The sequence below is a fragment of the Coffea arabica genome, chromosome 8c (genome assembly GCF_036785885.1).
Source record: "Coffea arabica cultivar ET-39 chromosome 8c, Coffea Arabica ET-39 HiFi, whole genome shotgun sequence".
Taxonomy (NCBI): Eukaryota; Viridiplantae; Streptophyta; class Magnoliopsida; order Gentianales; family Rubiaceae; genus Coffea; species Coffea arabica.
Window position 1 is genome coordinate 37,414,699 of NC_092325.1, and position 17,155 is coordinate 37,431,853.

Sequence of the window (17,155 nt, forward strand, 5' to 3'; positions counted from 1 at the left end):
GTGGATGAGAGTAGTAAATGGGTTCCACCCCCACAGGGGGTTGTCAAACTAAATACTGATGCAGCCTTGGAGGTTAAAGAAGGTAGAATAGGTTGGGGAGTTGTGGCCAGGAAAGAGGATGGCACGGTAGTAGGAGCTTGGGCAGGAGGTGAACGAAGGAATGGCATCCCAGCAGTGGAGGAGGCCTTAGCCATCAGGAAAGCTGTCATCAAGGCTAAATAGTATGGGTGGAACAAAGTGGAAATCCAATCTGTTTGTAAACAAATGGTGGATCTGCTCAAGGATAGGAATGGGGATCACCCAGTTGTAGGGACCATCTTGTATGATGTACTGGAGTTATGTCAAGGCTTAAGGATTGTTACTTCTCTTTTGCTACAAGAGGTGGTAATAATGTGTCTCATAAGCTGGCAAAATTTGCCATTAGCTTGTCTGAGGAAATTAGTTGGAAGGAGTCCTTTCCAATCTGGCTTACTAGCTTAGCCACAATTGATGTAAGAGCAGTTGCTCAAACAATGTAATCCTTACTTTGATTAATGAAATTTGTTATCGATTGGAAAAAAAAAAAAAAGTTATCCAACTTTTATAAATTTGAATAATTATGAAGAGAAAATAAATGTCATTTCCGTGCTAAAAGAAATGGTGATAATGAACTGAAATTGAAATATAACCTGTAAGCTATACACATACAAAATTAATAGATAAATAAAAATATACAGTTTAGAGATACAGAATATATATATATATATATATAATACAACAAGAAAATGAAGAAAACTTGTTGCTTGCCGAAGATGTCTTTTAGTTGTTGATCTAGTCAACAGGCTCCTGAGTCACGCTTCCGAATGTGCGCAAACTCAAAGCTATTATAGTTGAACAACAAAGACTATTTGATTATCGTAACCCCAAATAAAACAAGACAATGTTCGTTAAGGAATCCAGTCAACCGGCAACACCTTTGAGTTTGTCTATACTAATTACTAATATAAGTTTCATATTTGTATCTATTAATGCAATGTGTACTATGTAATGTAATTGTTAATGGGATTAATCTTGTATATCTAACAGTCTATGTATATCTAAAGATTAATGGGATTAATCTTGTATATCTAACAGTCTATTTGTATCTATGCGCCAACAAGCATGGATGCATATTACATGTGTCAAAATGAAAGTTTAAATTCAACTAAATTGAGATTATGCACATTTATCCATGCCACTAATATATACATTATCATAATGTATATAAAATTAAGGGATTTTTTAATGGCTGTGCATACTAACAATTATTATCCTGTATTGTATTTATATGCTTTCCTTATTTAATCTTCCTACCCTTGCTTGTATATATTTTCTTTCCCTAATTAATTTTACATGTCTAAAAAATATGACATCTGAGATATAGTTTAACGGGCACCCATTAGATAGATCCTAAAATTAATCTTAATTAATTAATTAACAGAAACGAAGAAATTGTTATATCTCTAACTTTCTGCTTACAAAGGAAGAATCATCAAAATGCACATCCAAAGATATCACTAATTACCTTCTGGATGACTAGTACTAGATTATGTTATATTACATGTGACATAAACACTTGCCAAATGAACTACTTGCCTAATGTTGGTTTAAAAACTATTTTCAACATGAACTATTCCCTTGCTTTCTCGAAGGGCTGCTACAAAGAGTCTTTGATAACAACCAATTACAATATTTTACTTACACTTGATTTAGTATATTAATATAGGCATATATGCATGGCAATTATACAGTACCCCACACGGTTTGATTATCGCAGTTTTAAACAACTTATGACACAGTATCGTAATTGATGTTTTTCAGACTATATTAAAAAGCGGTGATTGAAATTCACCAGTTAACCGAATTTTGATGGTTGTCCAAAACATAGAAATTAGTACAGCAAAATTAATTGTTAACCCTCGGAAGCTCACAGATAAAGGTGTATTGTCACAGATAAAGCTCACAGATAAATTAATTGAAAAATGTTACTAATTTTAGGAGAAATTATGTATCGTAAAAAAGGTTTAATAATTTTCTATTAAGCATAACTACTGCATACAAAAGGAAAATATATTTGACTTTATTTTGCTTTGATTAGAAGAACTTGTACTAGTAATAAAGGAAATTTCAATTCAACAATCAACGTGCATATAATTACAGTAATTTTTTAGTCATTTAGACTAATATATGCCATAAAATAGTCAGATTTAGTCATTTGTGAATTCATAATTTGAACAGTTTACATAAAATTCATCAATAAAAAATTATGATTATTATAAAATGACATTTTATAATAATTTACCTACCATTTGCCAATAAAAAAAGAGTTTGATAGAAAACATATGGATACAAATCCATAATGTAAATGATACAAAGTAAGTTTGAAAGTCACAGAACTTAACATATGGGTAATTTTACTATAATTTTCAAAAATTATGCTATGTTAATAAAACTTTAATTTTTATACTTGTGACCCAAAAAATAAATTTATTAAGATTTTACCATTTTATTAAATTCATAGGCATTAATATATGAAAATTGTGTACCATTGTATTATATTCATAGGTGTCAATGTATGGAAATTGTGATGTATAAATAAGTGTAATTCTATATATAACTCGAAAGATTTGTTGTTTCTGTCATCCAAACTTTCTAACCTTTCACAAATTTAAAAATAATTCAAATTTATAATATGAATTTGAATAAATATGGAACTTACATTTTTTTTTGAAGTAAATTACTAATCTATATCTGAAACTTAGTTTTTGAAGAGTAAGTTTAGTTCAAGTAATGGTAAGTTTTTATAGATTAATAGTAAATATTGTTGATAGAATAGTAAATTTGGTTAATCATCAAAACTTACTAGTTTGTGGCATAAATTTACTATTTTACTCAAAGAAACTTATATGAAATAGTATTAGGAAGTTTATTTGAAATAATGCTAAGATATTTTATTAATAATTGAAGCTTAGTATTATAGTTAGTAATTACTCGTAATGTAAATGTATGATACATAATTGTACGTATCATTTATAAATGTTATATGTTTTAGGCACTTTAAATATACTATGAAATTTTATTTTTTTTTTGCATATAACCTTTTTTGCTGCCCTTACTTTCACTTACGACCCTCTCACTTTGACAGTTGTTTATTTTAGGCACTTCACGTTTCACCTTTACACTTTGGAATCCCATCAACTTTTCCTATCTCTTTTCCACTTAATTTCAATGTCCAACAAGTCTTCAGGTTCTAGGTCACAAAAGACATTTACACGTATCTATCCAACACACTTTTCCTACCATTTGTAGCCACAATTATACCGCAGCAACTTTCCACACCTCTTCTCTGACTCTGAACATACCTTAGCAACATCCATTATTTCCTTGTAACAATGGTAAAATCTTATTTTCAGAGCAAAATGGCCTGAAGGAATCGATATGCCAACCAGACTATTTTAGAAATACATAACTACTTGTAGTAGTTCCGAGCTAAACTATTCGACAAAAACTTAATTCAGAAACCTCGATTACGAATATTTGGATTTCACATCACAAGTCAAGCAAGAATTTGTGCAGAATTGGCTACACTTAGTAGAAGTTCATTAGGAACCGCAAAAGTTGCATCTTTAAATAGGAAAAAAGGAAAGCATTTAATGATTTTAGATGTGACGCTTATTTTGCAACATCACAAAAGTGAAAAGATGACACTAATAACAGGATAGGGAGAGTAGACACGAGAAGATGATACATAAGAAGGTATATCATGAAAAGGTATCATCCTAGTTGAGTTGTGGGAATCGTGGTTCAGCAACTGCAACGAGAGGTTTGGCAAGGAAGCCAGCATCCTCGCACTCTGCTAAGTCGATTTGCGAATGACCTGATGGAATCTTCCAGCTAAAGCATTGAAGAAGTCTGGCCAGCAACATCACAGTGAGCGTGGAACCCAAAAGGACTCCTGGACATCCACGCCTTCCGGTGCTGAAGGAAAACATATTTAATTCTGGATCGTTGAGATCCATTCTAGCATCATCCATGTCCTTCATGTGTCGCTCGGGCTTGTACTTAAGCGGATCCTCCCAGATTCGAGGATTACGGCTAAGTCCTGGACGGCTGACGATAACATGGCTACCCTTCGGGATGAAGTAGCCACCAACGACGGTGTCCTGAGTGGATACATGAGGAACATTAAAGGGTGCTAATGGATGGAGCCGCAAGGACTCTCTTACGCAGGCCTTCACATATTTCAGCCTCGGAAGGTCAGACTCTTGAACAAGCCTATCCTTTCCAACCACGGCGTCTAGCTCTTCTGTGGCTTTTTGAAGCATTTCAGGTTGATTTGGCATCTCTGCTAATGCCCACTCCACAGCATTTGATGGATTATCGACTGTCGCAAACATTAATTCCTGTCGAGCATGCATCATAGTAAAGTTAAAAGTGAAAACTGATACTAATCCTTTTTAACCAAATTCAGTAACCAACTGACCGTACAACAACACCATATTTCAAGTTTCATTTTGGTGGTGATTAAGGCTCATTGAGATTCCATCCTTTTCTGAGTTCTTCTAATCAACAAATTTGGGCAAATTATTTTTTAATATTGTCAGAGCGTGGCTGATGATGTCGTCTTAAGGCACCTTTTGTACGGCATTTGATGTGGACATGATTTACCTGAATGTTTCCACAGCTTTGAGTCTGCATGCAAGATTTTAAGTTTTGGAGTATGGTCCCTACGATTGATTTTGTACTTATGTGAAAAGGCACTAGCTGATAAGGTGCTAAAGTTTGATTTACTCCATTTGTTTAAGAAATTTTTTATGTAACCATGCAGCAGGATAGAGGATTCCTTACAGTAATTTGTGCTCTAATCTCCTCAGTTGTTAAGAGGGGTCTGCCGTTGCTATCTTTGAGCCTGATTAGGACATCAAGAAGGTCTTCTTCCTCCTTTTTCACGCCACTCTTCCACATTTTAATCCTTTTTTCAATTTCAGGATCTTGGTGCTTTCGTACGCATGCAATGGCCTCAGTAAGAATCTTTCCGTAGCCATCAAAATCAAAAATCTTCATCCAGGGCATGTAATCAGATACGCTGAATGCATACAAATGAGCAAGCATTTTGAATAGTGCATTGATATGTTCAACTTCCTCAGCACCTGGTCCTCCATCTTCCATTCCTTTCCCGAAGAATCGCTTGTTGGAAATCATTTTTCTAGTCACATTTCCGCAGTAGTGTTGCGTAACCAATCTTATGTCCACTAGCCCACCGGTGGCATTGCCCTTGCACTGGCTGTAAACATAATTAACCAAATGATCTGCTTCCTCTGCTCGCTTGCTGTGAAGCCATTGGTGTTTAGCAGGTGAGAGCACACTGGAAACGACCATCCTCTTCATTTTCTTGTATTGATCGCCCAAAGGTGAACGGATTGTCGTCAAGAATCCTTCACTACAAAGTTCTGCAGACATGGAAACAGGTCTGCTGGAGAAAATCGTGTCTTGTTTCTTGAGGAATTCGCGAGCGAGTTCAGGAGAAGTGACAGGAATGATATGAACACCGAAAATGCGGATACATGCGATTTCGGTATTCAAATCATCCATGACTTTGCATATCCATCGATTTGTTGGTCTGTTTCTCAGCATTTGGAAAATGCAGCCAAAGAAAGGCAAGCATTTTGGGCCAGGAGGGAGAGGTAATCGAGGTTTGTTGTTCTTTAGACAAATAGTTAACCATTTGTCCATCATAAAGATCACCAACAACACCAAAGCCATGAATCCTGAGAAAAATGGGATCCATGAGATTGAGATAAATCCCAAGCCTGAATCAACACGAAGCCCGGAAGTGTAATTCATGACTTGAGACCGTATGAAAAGGTTATCAGGCTGCGTAGGTTCGTTTATTCTTGTTACACAGGCTAAGGAGGAGTGTAGGCAAATGCAATTCTTGTTGATGGTTTGTAAAGAGTTCGATCATGCGAGCTTTTTATAGGAGAACCTTGTTGCTGGCCGCCAAATGTTTATGACATTGCAGCACTGTCCCCGTTCAAGTGTCACAAGGAACTTAGATATTAGGAACAGTACTTATTTGCCCATGTAGCATCTCTTTCAACTCAACAAACGTGCAGCAGCACCAAATATGAACAATACATACCACGTGTAAATTAAGTTCATAGTCTAATGCCGAGGACGACTTAGTTTAACGGTTAAAATTAATGTTTCAAGATTTAAAAGTCTTGGGTTCTGTTGCCTCTTTGTCCTTCTCTACCTCTTAAATCCCAAAAAAAAAAATCCTGGGTTCGACACTAAAGAAACACTTTGAAACTTTACTATTCAGTTGTTAGATTTTACTATAAAGGAAACTTAGCACCACTTCTGGCACGTTTTAGATCACACGGATCCTCAATACCACTTTTTCGGTGGCAATTCAGTGTCATCTATATTTATGTTAAATGTCCTGTTTATTTAATTTGTCATGTGTTATTTATTTAAATTTCTTCTATCATCACATAATAAGTGGAATTGGCACTAAATTTGATATCGAGTAATGACATAGAGAATCCCAACTACATAAAGAATGACACAGGATGTAAAACAGAAGATCCATTGTGATTTATTCTTTTTAGTTGCTTGCAAACTTAGCACCACTTCTGGCACGTTTTAGATGTGATGCATTATTGAGCCTGTCCCAATCTTCCGCTCTAACGCGGGCCGGGTTTTGAGCGCATGAAACTCATCACTATCTCGTACAGCGTTGAGAGTTGAGACCATAGCATGTTACACGAAAGCGCGGCTTTCTCTGCAGGGTTGTCACACAAGATAAGCACGCCGCCCACCTGCTGGCCGGGCGAAATGAAGTTCTCTCCCGGTCAACTGTCCACAAAATGAGAAAGAAAGGCCAATAATTTTAGTTGTGCACATTATTGCCTGCAGACGATGTCTACTGTTATTAATCCTTAGTCCAGAATGCAGATGCTATTCATTCATGCTTCAGAACATGTGCAAAGTCGAAGCTAGTATAGTACCCACCCCTCCCGTGCTAGAAAAAATAAATAAATAAATGAGAATAACAAAGACAATATGTTAATTTAACCCAAAAAAAAAAGATAACTTTTGTTAAGGTACCCTTTTTTTAAAACAAGACATTTTGATTAATTTAAAGGGTTAATTACAATTACCTCCCCGAGGTTTGACCAAATAACGAATCGATCCCTGAGATTTGACCAAATTACAAAATAATCCTTTGATCTTGCAATACCATAACAAAAGGGTCCCTGCCGTTAGTCAGGTGACGTTGACTGCTAAATTCTAACAGATTTATGCAATGAAAGTTCAGGAATACCCATCATCCCTTCCATTTTCCCAGCTATCAATCTGCACCAACCTTGCTGCAAAATGCATGCTTTGGGCATCAGATTCTTCGTCTTTATAATCAATCCAACTTTCTAGAATTCCCATTGGTTCTCCCACCGCTCTTTGGATTTGTCTATAATAAGGTTTTTACTTGAAAATTTCAAAATATGAACAAAATAGTATTCAAATAAGGCCTACTGTAACTCCATAACCACAACTAGCAAACCATTTCATTTCATCAGATGCAATGAAAATACTTCAACAAATATCAAATAAGTCTTTTAAATGTGTCAGATGTTGCTATTTTAATACCCAACAAAAGATCTTCAATATGAAATTGTTCCACTCATCTTTTGCTGAATCCCTCACATTTTAGATCTTTTCTCTTAAATTTCATGAGTTGCAAATTCAACTGGATGTATTTGTAGACATTTGTTTACTTGTTTGGAGAAGGTGGCTTAAGAGAAATAACAAACTAGGGGAGTATAATGCATTTACTGTACATCTTAGTTAAGTGGGAGATAGCTAAGACAAGGGAGAGGATTGGATTTTGGTAGTCACCACTTGCAGAAGGATAAATTTGCGAGCAAATCTTTTACCTTTTGTATTTTCTTTCTTGTTTTATGAGTCTTTAATTTCCTTCCTACCATTTACGAATTTATTTTCTTTTTTTTTCTTATTATTGAAGGAATTTTTTAAAGTTTCTTTGATAATTCTGTTTGCTTCACATTTGGTTTTCTTTTATTTATAGACTTTTCACATGGATTTAGAAGTTTTCCTTTCTTCAAAGTTTTCTAGATTTCACATATCTGTTGTTTCTCATATTTGTTGAAAATTTTTTGCATATCAATTTAAAATTGAATTTCAATTTAACTTTTTCAAGTAAAAGAGGTATGTTTGTCATTTCATGGCCTTCGCGGATGGAGTTTAGATGGTGTTACTAGCAAGGGAGGTCAATGTTGTTTAGCCAAACCTCAAGGTAAATTTGGTAGTTTGGCCTAATCTCTTGGGAGGTAAATGTAATTAACCCAATGGTTATTCAGACTTTTGGCTATTTCCGTTTTATATAAATAACAGAAGTTAGCATGGGAGAGGAATCTGTTATTGGTCAAATCTCATGGATTGATTTGTTATTTGGTCAAACCTTAAGGGAGGTAAATGTAATTAACCCTAATTTAAAAGTGTCTATTAATTTGTCCTTTTTGCATATGGGATGTGTCTAGTTTAAAACAATTGGTGGGATTTTAATACATCAACGAAATGACCTTTTTAGAAAAAAAAATGCAAAAGTTGAAAAAATAAAATAAAAATAAAAGTGTCTATTAGTATTTTTAAACTTCTAATTTGAATTTGATATGTCTCTAAGGTGAAATCCAAATAAGATAATTTTCATTTTTTCTCACTAAGATTTTGCTTAATGTTAGTTTGCTCTTTCCTAAATGTATGAAATAATCAAATTTGCCCTCTTTAGTGGTCTGATTATATATTGATTACACAAAAATATTAAATTGATAAAAACAAAAAAATTTCTGCTCTATTTATTTTCCTTAAAATCATTTCGTATTCCTATAAGATTAATGTTTATTTTGTATGTATTATTTTAGTTTTATTAGGCTTTCAATCGAATAACAATGATGATGATGATACAAAATGTTTGTATTGAGATTGTTGGTTGAAAAATAAATTCTTTTTTTGTTTATGTAAATCGTTATAAAAATTGTATTATAATTTTTTGTCAGTCAAATTAGTCAACAATTAATAATTAATCAAAACTATTAAAAAGGCTGTTATGTTTTGCTTTTTAAAACAAATATCAAGAGGCAAAACAAAAAATATCATATTTACATTTGGTTTGGAGTAAAGGTTTAACTACAACCCAATTACGTTGACCAGTTCAAACCAACCCACGAATAATCCGTTCAAGCCTATCTATTAATTTTGAATAGGTCTAAATAGGTACCCATTAAATCCATTTAATTGATGGGTAGTGGATCAATTCGACCCACCCATTTAAAATAATTATACATGTAAACTCAACTTTTAAAAGTGTTAGACAAATAAATTTGAATTTCTTGTTAATCTAATAATAATAAAATACTATTATTTTTTGTCAAACAACATGAAAAAATAAAAGAAAAAAGTAGAATTTTAAGTGATTCATAAATAGGTAATTAAGTATACTCATACCCATTTATTAAATGGATTGATCCAATTACAACTCATTTATACCCATTATTCAATTATAACACGTTCAAATCCATCTATTTCACCCATTTTGACACCTTTGGAGGGTCAATTCAGAACTAAAATATATCTGTTAAGGGATCTAATAGATACTTTTAAAAGTTGAATGACCAAAGAAGATATTCATAAAAGTTGAAGAATTATTGGATTCGTTTATTCAACAAGAAATCAAAATAAAGTCATTCTCCTAGTGGCAATCGTTTTGAACCCCACATTGATACGAGAAAACTATTGAACATAACCACATGAATAGACAAGCGATGAATGGTCCGCCCCATATTAAGACAGGTGCAAGGTTGGCTCGATCGAAGGGGGATGAGTCCAAATTCGCCTAATCCTTGTAGAAGTGAAAAAAAAAATTTAAGAAGAAGAAAAACATGTTTCGACCGTTGCCATTTTCGAACTACAAATTGTGTGGTTCACAAGAATTGGCCGTGTACATTGAACAACGATGGTTTTGTCAACGTTTCGTCGGAGTCTTGTTTACTCGGTCAGGAGTAACACTACAGGATGATTACCCATGACTTGGATTTCATCAGTCATCACGCTTATGATTATATGAAGAACTAATCACGACAGTCATGCAAGTATATTCACTCTTTTTGAAGTTTATAGGTACTAATTCAGAGTGTTGAAACTATCAAATATGGTTTAGTACTGCCTCCAAATCCGTCTTGGGGAAAAAGAAATCCCTGCTCAGCAATTGTTACCATGATCAGTAATCCATCTTAGTTCTTTGGACTTCTGAGCAAGATGTCAAGTTCGAACATTGGAACTTACAAGCGAGTGTGTTTGAGTAACTTCTTATCTGCAAAAAATTATTTTATTGCATCTCGTAAACGCATTTTTAACAACATTTTTATCTTTTCAAAATCCCTCGTTCAGTGTACATGGCCAATTAATTTGAACCAGAAAATTGTATACCTGTCGTTCTCAAGTAGTAATAGTGTCGAAGCATGTTTGTCATCAGGTACTTGATGTTTTCAGTTAACATATTGGGTTTCTAATCTCCACTTATAGACTCCCAGTTATTTGTGGAAGTCACTTTCAGATTTTTTGATTGGCTGTTACGAGGATCATTAATATGATGGTCGTAGTTGTACTGAACGATTTCCAATAATCACGTTAATGAATCTTGATTTTCATCCAATAGAAAAAAAAACTAGTAATTATGTGGTAACAATCCAATTATTGAAGAAGAATGGTAGTTGGGTAATGGGAGATGGATTCTGTAATCTTTAAAGTTACATATACCTGCATCCCGGTCTGGTTAATTACGCTAACTAGTACAAATTAGATCCCTTCAAAGGACCACCACTTTCCACTTATGGTGTTGGATTCTGTTCTGCCTATCTTGCCTTCTTCATAATCCGTATGATGAAGACGGTGTCCTTGATGAATACAAGGTTTCCATTTAAGGCAAGTGATGAAGATGGTGTCTGATTTAGGAAAATGGATGTAATTTGAAAGGGAGTTCGTCAAATAATCGGCAAATTGGACATCAGATGACCCGACAAGTGGGTTGCCCATCTTCCTTTAAAAAAAATTGGGTTAGTTGCAAAATGCACTCTTGAGTTATCACCAACTTGTAACCTGCACCTGGAATTATGAATTGTAGCAGTAAAATATATTACCTTCATCTTGGAATTTTTGGCAAATTATTCAATTGCCATTCATTTGGTGGGCTGAATATTAACAAAAAGACTTAAACCCCCCTGCAAAATATATGTTGAGTAATTTTGCATTTTACAATTTCATCACTACCACCTCCAGTCTATTTTGCTCATTAGCAACTTCGATAAAAGGAATTTGTTCTTTCTTCTTCTCCAATAGTTTTTCACTTCTAGTGCAATGTATGTTTACACATTGTGAGGACAAATCTCTCTGCTTTTGCCTTTCTTTTCTCTGTTCTTTTTAATTTTTTTTTTGTAAGGTTCTGTCTTTTCTTTGTGTTGATGAATAGCGTCTTGGAAAAGTCTGAAGTAACGACAGTTATGATAACGAATCTATTTTTACTTAATATGATAGGTAAAAACACTTTTAACAACCATTTGATTACCTGTTGGACCGGTCACCTAAATGAGATAATGCCTAAAAATTTGGTTAGTAAGTTTGACATTAAAAATAGTAAGTTAACCCCATAAATTAGTAACTTTTATGTCTCAAAAAGCAAATCGAAATAAAAATGAAAGTTACTTTTTTTTTGAATAAATTACTACTCTATATTCGAAACTTACTTTTTGAAGAGTAAGTTTAGTTCAAGTAATAGTAAGTTTTTATAAATGAATAATAAATCTTGTTGATAGAATAGTAAATTTGGTTAATCGTCAAAACTTACTAATTTGTGGCATAAATTTACTATTTTACTTAAAGAAACTTATATTGAACAAGTATTAGGAAGTTTATTTAAAATAATGCTAATATTTTTTATTAATGATTGAAACTTAGTATTATAATTAGTAATCTGGTAACATAAATGTATAATACATGATTGTATGTAAAATTTATAAATGTTATGTGTTTTAAGCATTTTAATAAATGTATGTATGGTTTATAAATGTTATGTGTTTTAATAAATTTATGTTGTAGGTCACAAGTATAAAAGTTAAAGTTGTATTAATGTGGCATAATCATTGAAAATTATAGTAAATTTACAAGTTTCGTGAGTTTCAAATATATTTTGCATCATTTGCATTATGGATTTGTATGCATATTTTTTTTTATCAAACTTATTTTTAATTGGCAAATAGTATGTATGTTATTAGAAAATGTCATTTTATAATAATCATAATTTTTTTATAGGTGAATGGAATATAAACTGCTAAAATTGTCAATTCATGAATGATTAAATCTTACTTCTTTATGGCAAGTATTAGTTTGATTAACTAAAAAAATACTGTAATCAAGTGTACGTTAATGATTCGAAATTTGCACCCCTATCACTATTTTGTTATTACTACTACAAGTTTTTCTAGTCAAAGTAAAACAAAATCAAATATCTTTTCCTTTTTGTATGTAGTGTTTATGTTTAGCAAAAAATTATTAAACCATTTTTACATTACATAATTTCTAATGAAATTAGTAACATTTTCTAAATAAATTGGAATAATTTCTAATTCCTGTTCAGCAATTGTTACCATAATCAGTCATCCGTCTTAGTTCTTTGGACTTCTGAGCAAGAATGTCAAGTTCGAGCATTGGAACTTGCAAGCCAGTGTGTTTAAGCAACTTCTTATTTGCAAAAATTTTATTTTATTGCATCGTAAATGCATTTTTAACAACATATTTATCTTTTCAATGTCTGGCCTTGTTTGACAAATGAGTTTTTTTTGTTGTTTGTCTAAAACTTTACTGTAACTTACTATAAAAAATGTAGAAAATTTTTTTAAAGTGTGTAAATTTTAAAATATTTTGAAATATATAGTTTAGAAATTTTGAAAAGTTTTATAAGATTACTCTAGTTAGAGTTGTTAAAAACTTATTACTCTAGTTAGAGTTGTTAAAAACTTGCGAATGACAAACTTAATCAAAAATTTATTTACCAAACAGGTCCTCTATTTTTTTACATATATCATATTTTAAATAAATGGTATACCCTTTTTTTAAAAATATTTCAAATAATCTCCTGTCCTAACACGCTGCTTTTAACATTTGCAGGAGAGGTAACTAAATCATGAGAAAGTCATTAGGGTCAAACCTGTTCTGTTCCAGACATTTGCCACCTCAGGGCCCCAATCTCAAGCCAATTTTAATTGGAAGTTCATATTAATGACCCCCCTAACAACCAAACAATAAACCTGAAAGTGACTACCACAAATATCCCGATATTGAAAAAGGCCGAACTTCAAACATGATTGGGAGTCTATATGTGGAGATTAGAAACCCAACATGTTAACTGAAAGGGATAATTGCAGAAACCTCCCCTGAGATTTCTAATATTTGCACTAACCTCCCCTGTGGTTTAAAAAATTATACTAATCTCCCCTGAGGTTACTAATTCTTTGCAAATTCAGTCCAAACTATTAAAATATTGTTGTTAGGGAGTGACATTAAAAGTTTTACCAAATTTGTCCTTTGTACTACATGTCCAATGAATGACAAAGTACTACAAATCAATTAACAATTAATAAACTCTAAGGAGTATAGTTTATAGGCAAATACGCATTACTTATTTAAAGTACCGGCTCTTTACGGGTATTTTACTTTCGAACATTTAATTTATGATAAATATATCAATATTTGTAAGTAAAATTCAAAAAGTGTTATAGTAATATTCTTGCAAAAAGGAAATCGGTAGGTTATTTATTTAATATAAATTAAATTTTTTTAAAAAAAAGAAATGACCCATAAAGTATTAATTTTTTATGATTTTCATCCATTACATAAGTAAAGTATTCGCTTTTTATGTGTATTTTATTGTGAATCATTTAATTTATATTAAATACATAAATATTTATAACTAAAATTGAAAAAGTGTTATATTAATATTTTTACAAAAGAAAGATTGGTGGGTTTTGTATTTAACAAAAATTAAATATTTGAAAGTAAATACAAATCTGTATTTGAGCATAAATATTTGTATTAAATTAAATGTTTGAAAGTAAAATACCCGTAAAGAACCGGTACTTTAAATAGTTACCGATTCTTTATGGGTAAACACGCATTACTCATTTAAATTACTGGCTTTTTACGGGTATTTTACTTTCAAACATTTAATTTATGATAAATATATCAATGTTTGTAAATAAAATTCAAAAAGTGTTACAGTAATATTCTTGCAAAAAGAAAATCGGTAGGTTATTTATTTAATATAAATAAAATATTTTTTTAAAAATGACCCATAAAGTATTAAATCTTTATGGCTATCATCCATTACATGAGTAAAGTATTGGCTCTTAATGGGCATTTTATTCTAAATCATTTAATTTATGTTAAATACATAAATGTTTGTAACTAAAATTAAAAAAGTGTTATATTAATATTTTTATGGAACAGAGATTGGTAGTTTTTGTATTTAACAAAAATTAAATATTTGAAAGTAAATACAAATCTGTATTTGAGCCTAAATATGTGTATTAAATTAAATGTTTGAAAGTAAAATACCCATAAAGAGTTGGTACTTTAAATAGGTAATGCGTATTTGCCTATAAACTATACTCCTTAAAGTTTATTAATGATTAATTGATTTGTAGTACTTTGTCATTCATTGGACATATAATACAAAGGACAATTTTGGTAAAAAATTCTAATTTCACTCCCTAAAATAATATTTTAATCGTTTGGACTGAATTTGCAAAGGATTAGTAACCTCAGGGGAGGTCTATGTAATTTTTCAAATCACAGGGGAGGTCAGTGCAAATGTCAGAAACCTCAGGGGAAGTTTCTGCAATTATCCCTAACTGAAAACATCAAGTACCTGATGAAAAACATGTTTCAACTACTTGAGAACGACAGGTGTACAATTTTGTGGTTCAAATTAATTGGGCATGTACATTGAACAACGAGTATAGGAGAATAGGTGGAAAGATGAGACATCGTTAGCCATTGCTTATTTTCCGTCAATTGTCCTTTGCAGACACAGAATATATCTAATATGACGAGAAAATGAAGAAAAGTTGTTGCTTGCAGAACATGTCTTTCAGTTGTTGATCCTAGTCCACGTGCTCCTCAGTCACGGTTCCGAATATACGCAAACTCAGTGCCATTATAGATGAACAATAAAGACTATTTGATTATTGTAACCCCAAATAGAACAAGACTATGTTCGTTAAGGAATCCAGTCAACTGGCAATATCAATATAAGTTTTTTTTTTTAATTTTACCTATTAGACTGTAAGTATACAGGTCATTTCGTAATTTTGGGCAAATATCAGGTCGATTCCACAAAGAACAATTTAAACAAGTACTAGGCTCTTATTTTCTCTATTATTTAGACTTACGAGAAATCTGAGCAAGAAAATTATAATGCTATTGTCTACAAATGTGGATTAATAAATTGAAAGATACAAATGGAGATTTCTTTACTAAAAACTTAAATCTAGAGATATAGATTCCACTTATGGCATAAACAACACAAATGAATAGATTTACCTCTTGTTATTATTCTTGTTAAATCAGGGATTCATTTCTAATATTACCAAATCTCATTCTCATGATAAAATGGCCTAAACTAGTTCAGTTTTTCCTATCTTCATGGTGAAATACTAATTCTATTATGTTTTTCTTCATGAAATGCTAAGTAATCCACTTAAGTGTACCTCTATTTTCATGAACATACAACTTAAGCTCTACTCATGTGTTTTCATTGTTACTACCAATTCTCATTGAATAATAACAACTATAAACATGCCATTGGTGATCAAACAATAACAAGTAATTACAACTACACAAATAGACAAGTCAATACAAGATACAACAAATGTAAATCGCATTCAATTCATATCATTTAGCCATAAATTTCATCTACTCCCTAGATAAAGAAGTTTAGCTGCTCATGAATGATATAACAATCAAACTCACAAGTTTATTAATGCAAAACATAATAAAGTACAAGTACAAGAAAGATAAAAGAAAGCTTAGCCAAATAATGGTAAAGCCCTCAAATTTCTGATATGTCTTGTACAAGATGATTACAAGTGAAATCTTCAAGTGCTTTCTCAAGAACCTCTAGCTAGAGAGAAATATGTAAGAAAAAAACTAGCTACGGATGGTCCTCCCCTGGCTTCTCATTCCTTTTCTGCATAAAATGTGGTAGAAAGGCACTTTCTTCTCCTTCATGATTCCAACAACTCAGATTTTGTAAAGAAAGTCAAAAGAAATGTTGTTTTGACTTGTCAATAACTCATTTTGTCTTCCTTTTTGTTGCAGAAGCATGTGCCACCGAATTCTCTCACCCAAGATTGCTGGAAAGTTGTGTGAAAAGTGAGGAAAAACGGCTGTGCCACTTGCAGTAGAGAAAGATAGATCCGAGCCTAGGATCCGAGGGGTGAAGAAAGTTCTGAGCTCAGATCATGGAGGACTGAGGCCTTTCTATATAAATCCGAGCTCGGATTACCTTACCTTGGATCCATTGCTCCAGAAGTATAGATGAGGCTTGGATCGCCCTTTGTTTACTCGGATCCGAGCTTGGATCCGTGCTTGTCAATTTCCAGATTTTCACTTCTTTCCTTTTTCTTCATTTTTACTCCTAGTTTCTTTTGTACTTTATCCTCTGGACGATCCTTACATTTCCTTCATCTTGTGCATAAATTTCATATATCAATATCCTTCACAATTTTACAAAATTAACGCATTGATCCACTCATTTATCAAGTTTTGAACACTTAAACAATATTTAAGCAATTATCATCAAAAGAGTTCAAATATGACTTTAATCTTCTCAAAAAATACCAAAAGTTCATGCCAAACTTGTACAAAATATACGTTAAATATTTTCTTATCAAATTCCTCCATACTTGAATCATTGCTTGTCCTCAAGTAATTTCACACATAACTTACTACAATGATTCAAGAGATAAAACAATATACGTACTTTTGTCAAATTTAATTTCTT

The 17,155-nt window shown here is 32.3% G+C and overlaps 1 protein-coding gene across 1 annotated transcript; it reads right to left on the minus strand.

Moving 5' to 3' along the window:
• Positions 1-3,658: 3,658 nt before the first annotated feature.
• LOC140013930 (tryptophan N-monooxygenase CYP79A68-like) lies at positions 3,659-5,862 on the minus strand. The gene is made up of 2 exons (XM_072064163.1): positions 4,867-5,862; positions 3,659-4,421 (listed from the first exon to the last, which is right to left on the minus strand). Exons 1-2 carry the CDS (start codon positions 5,860-5,862, stop codon positions 3,798-3,800), a joined length of 1,620 nt encoding a protein of 539 aa, XP_071920264.1. The 3' UTR covers positions 3,659-3,797.
• Positions 5,863-17,155: the final 11,293 nt, after the last annotated feature.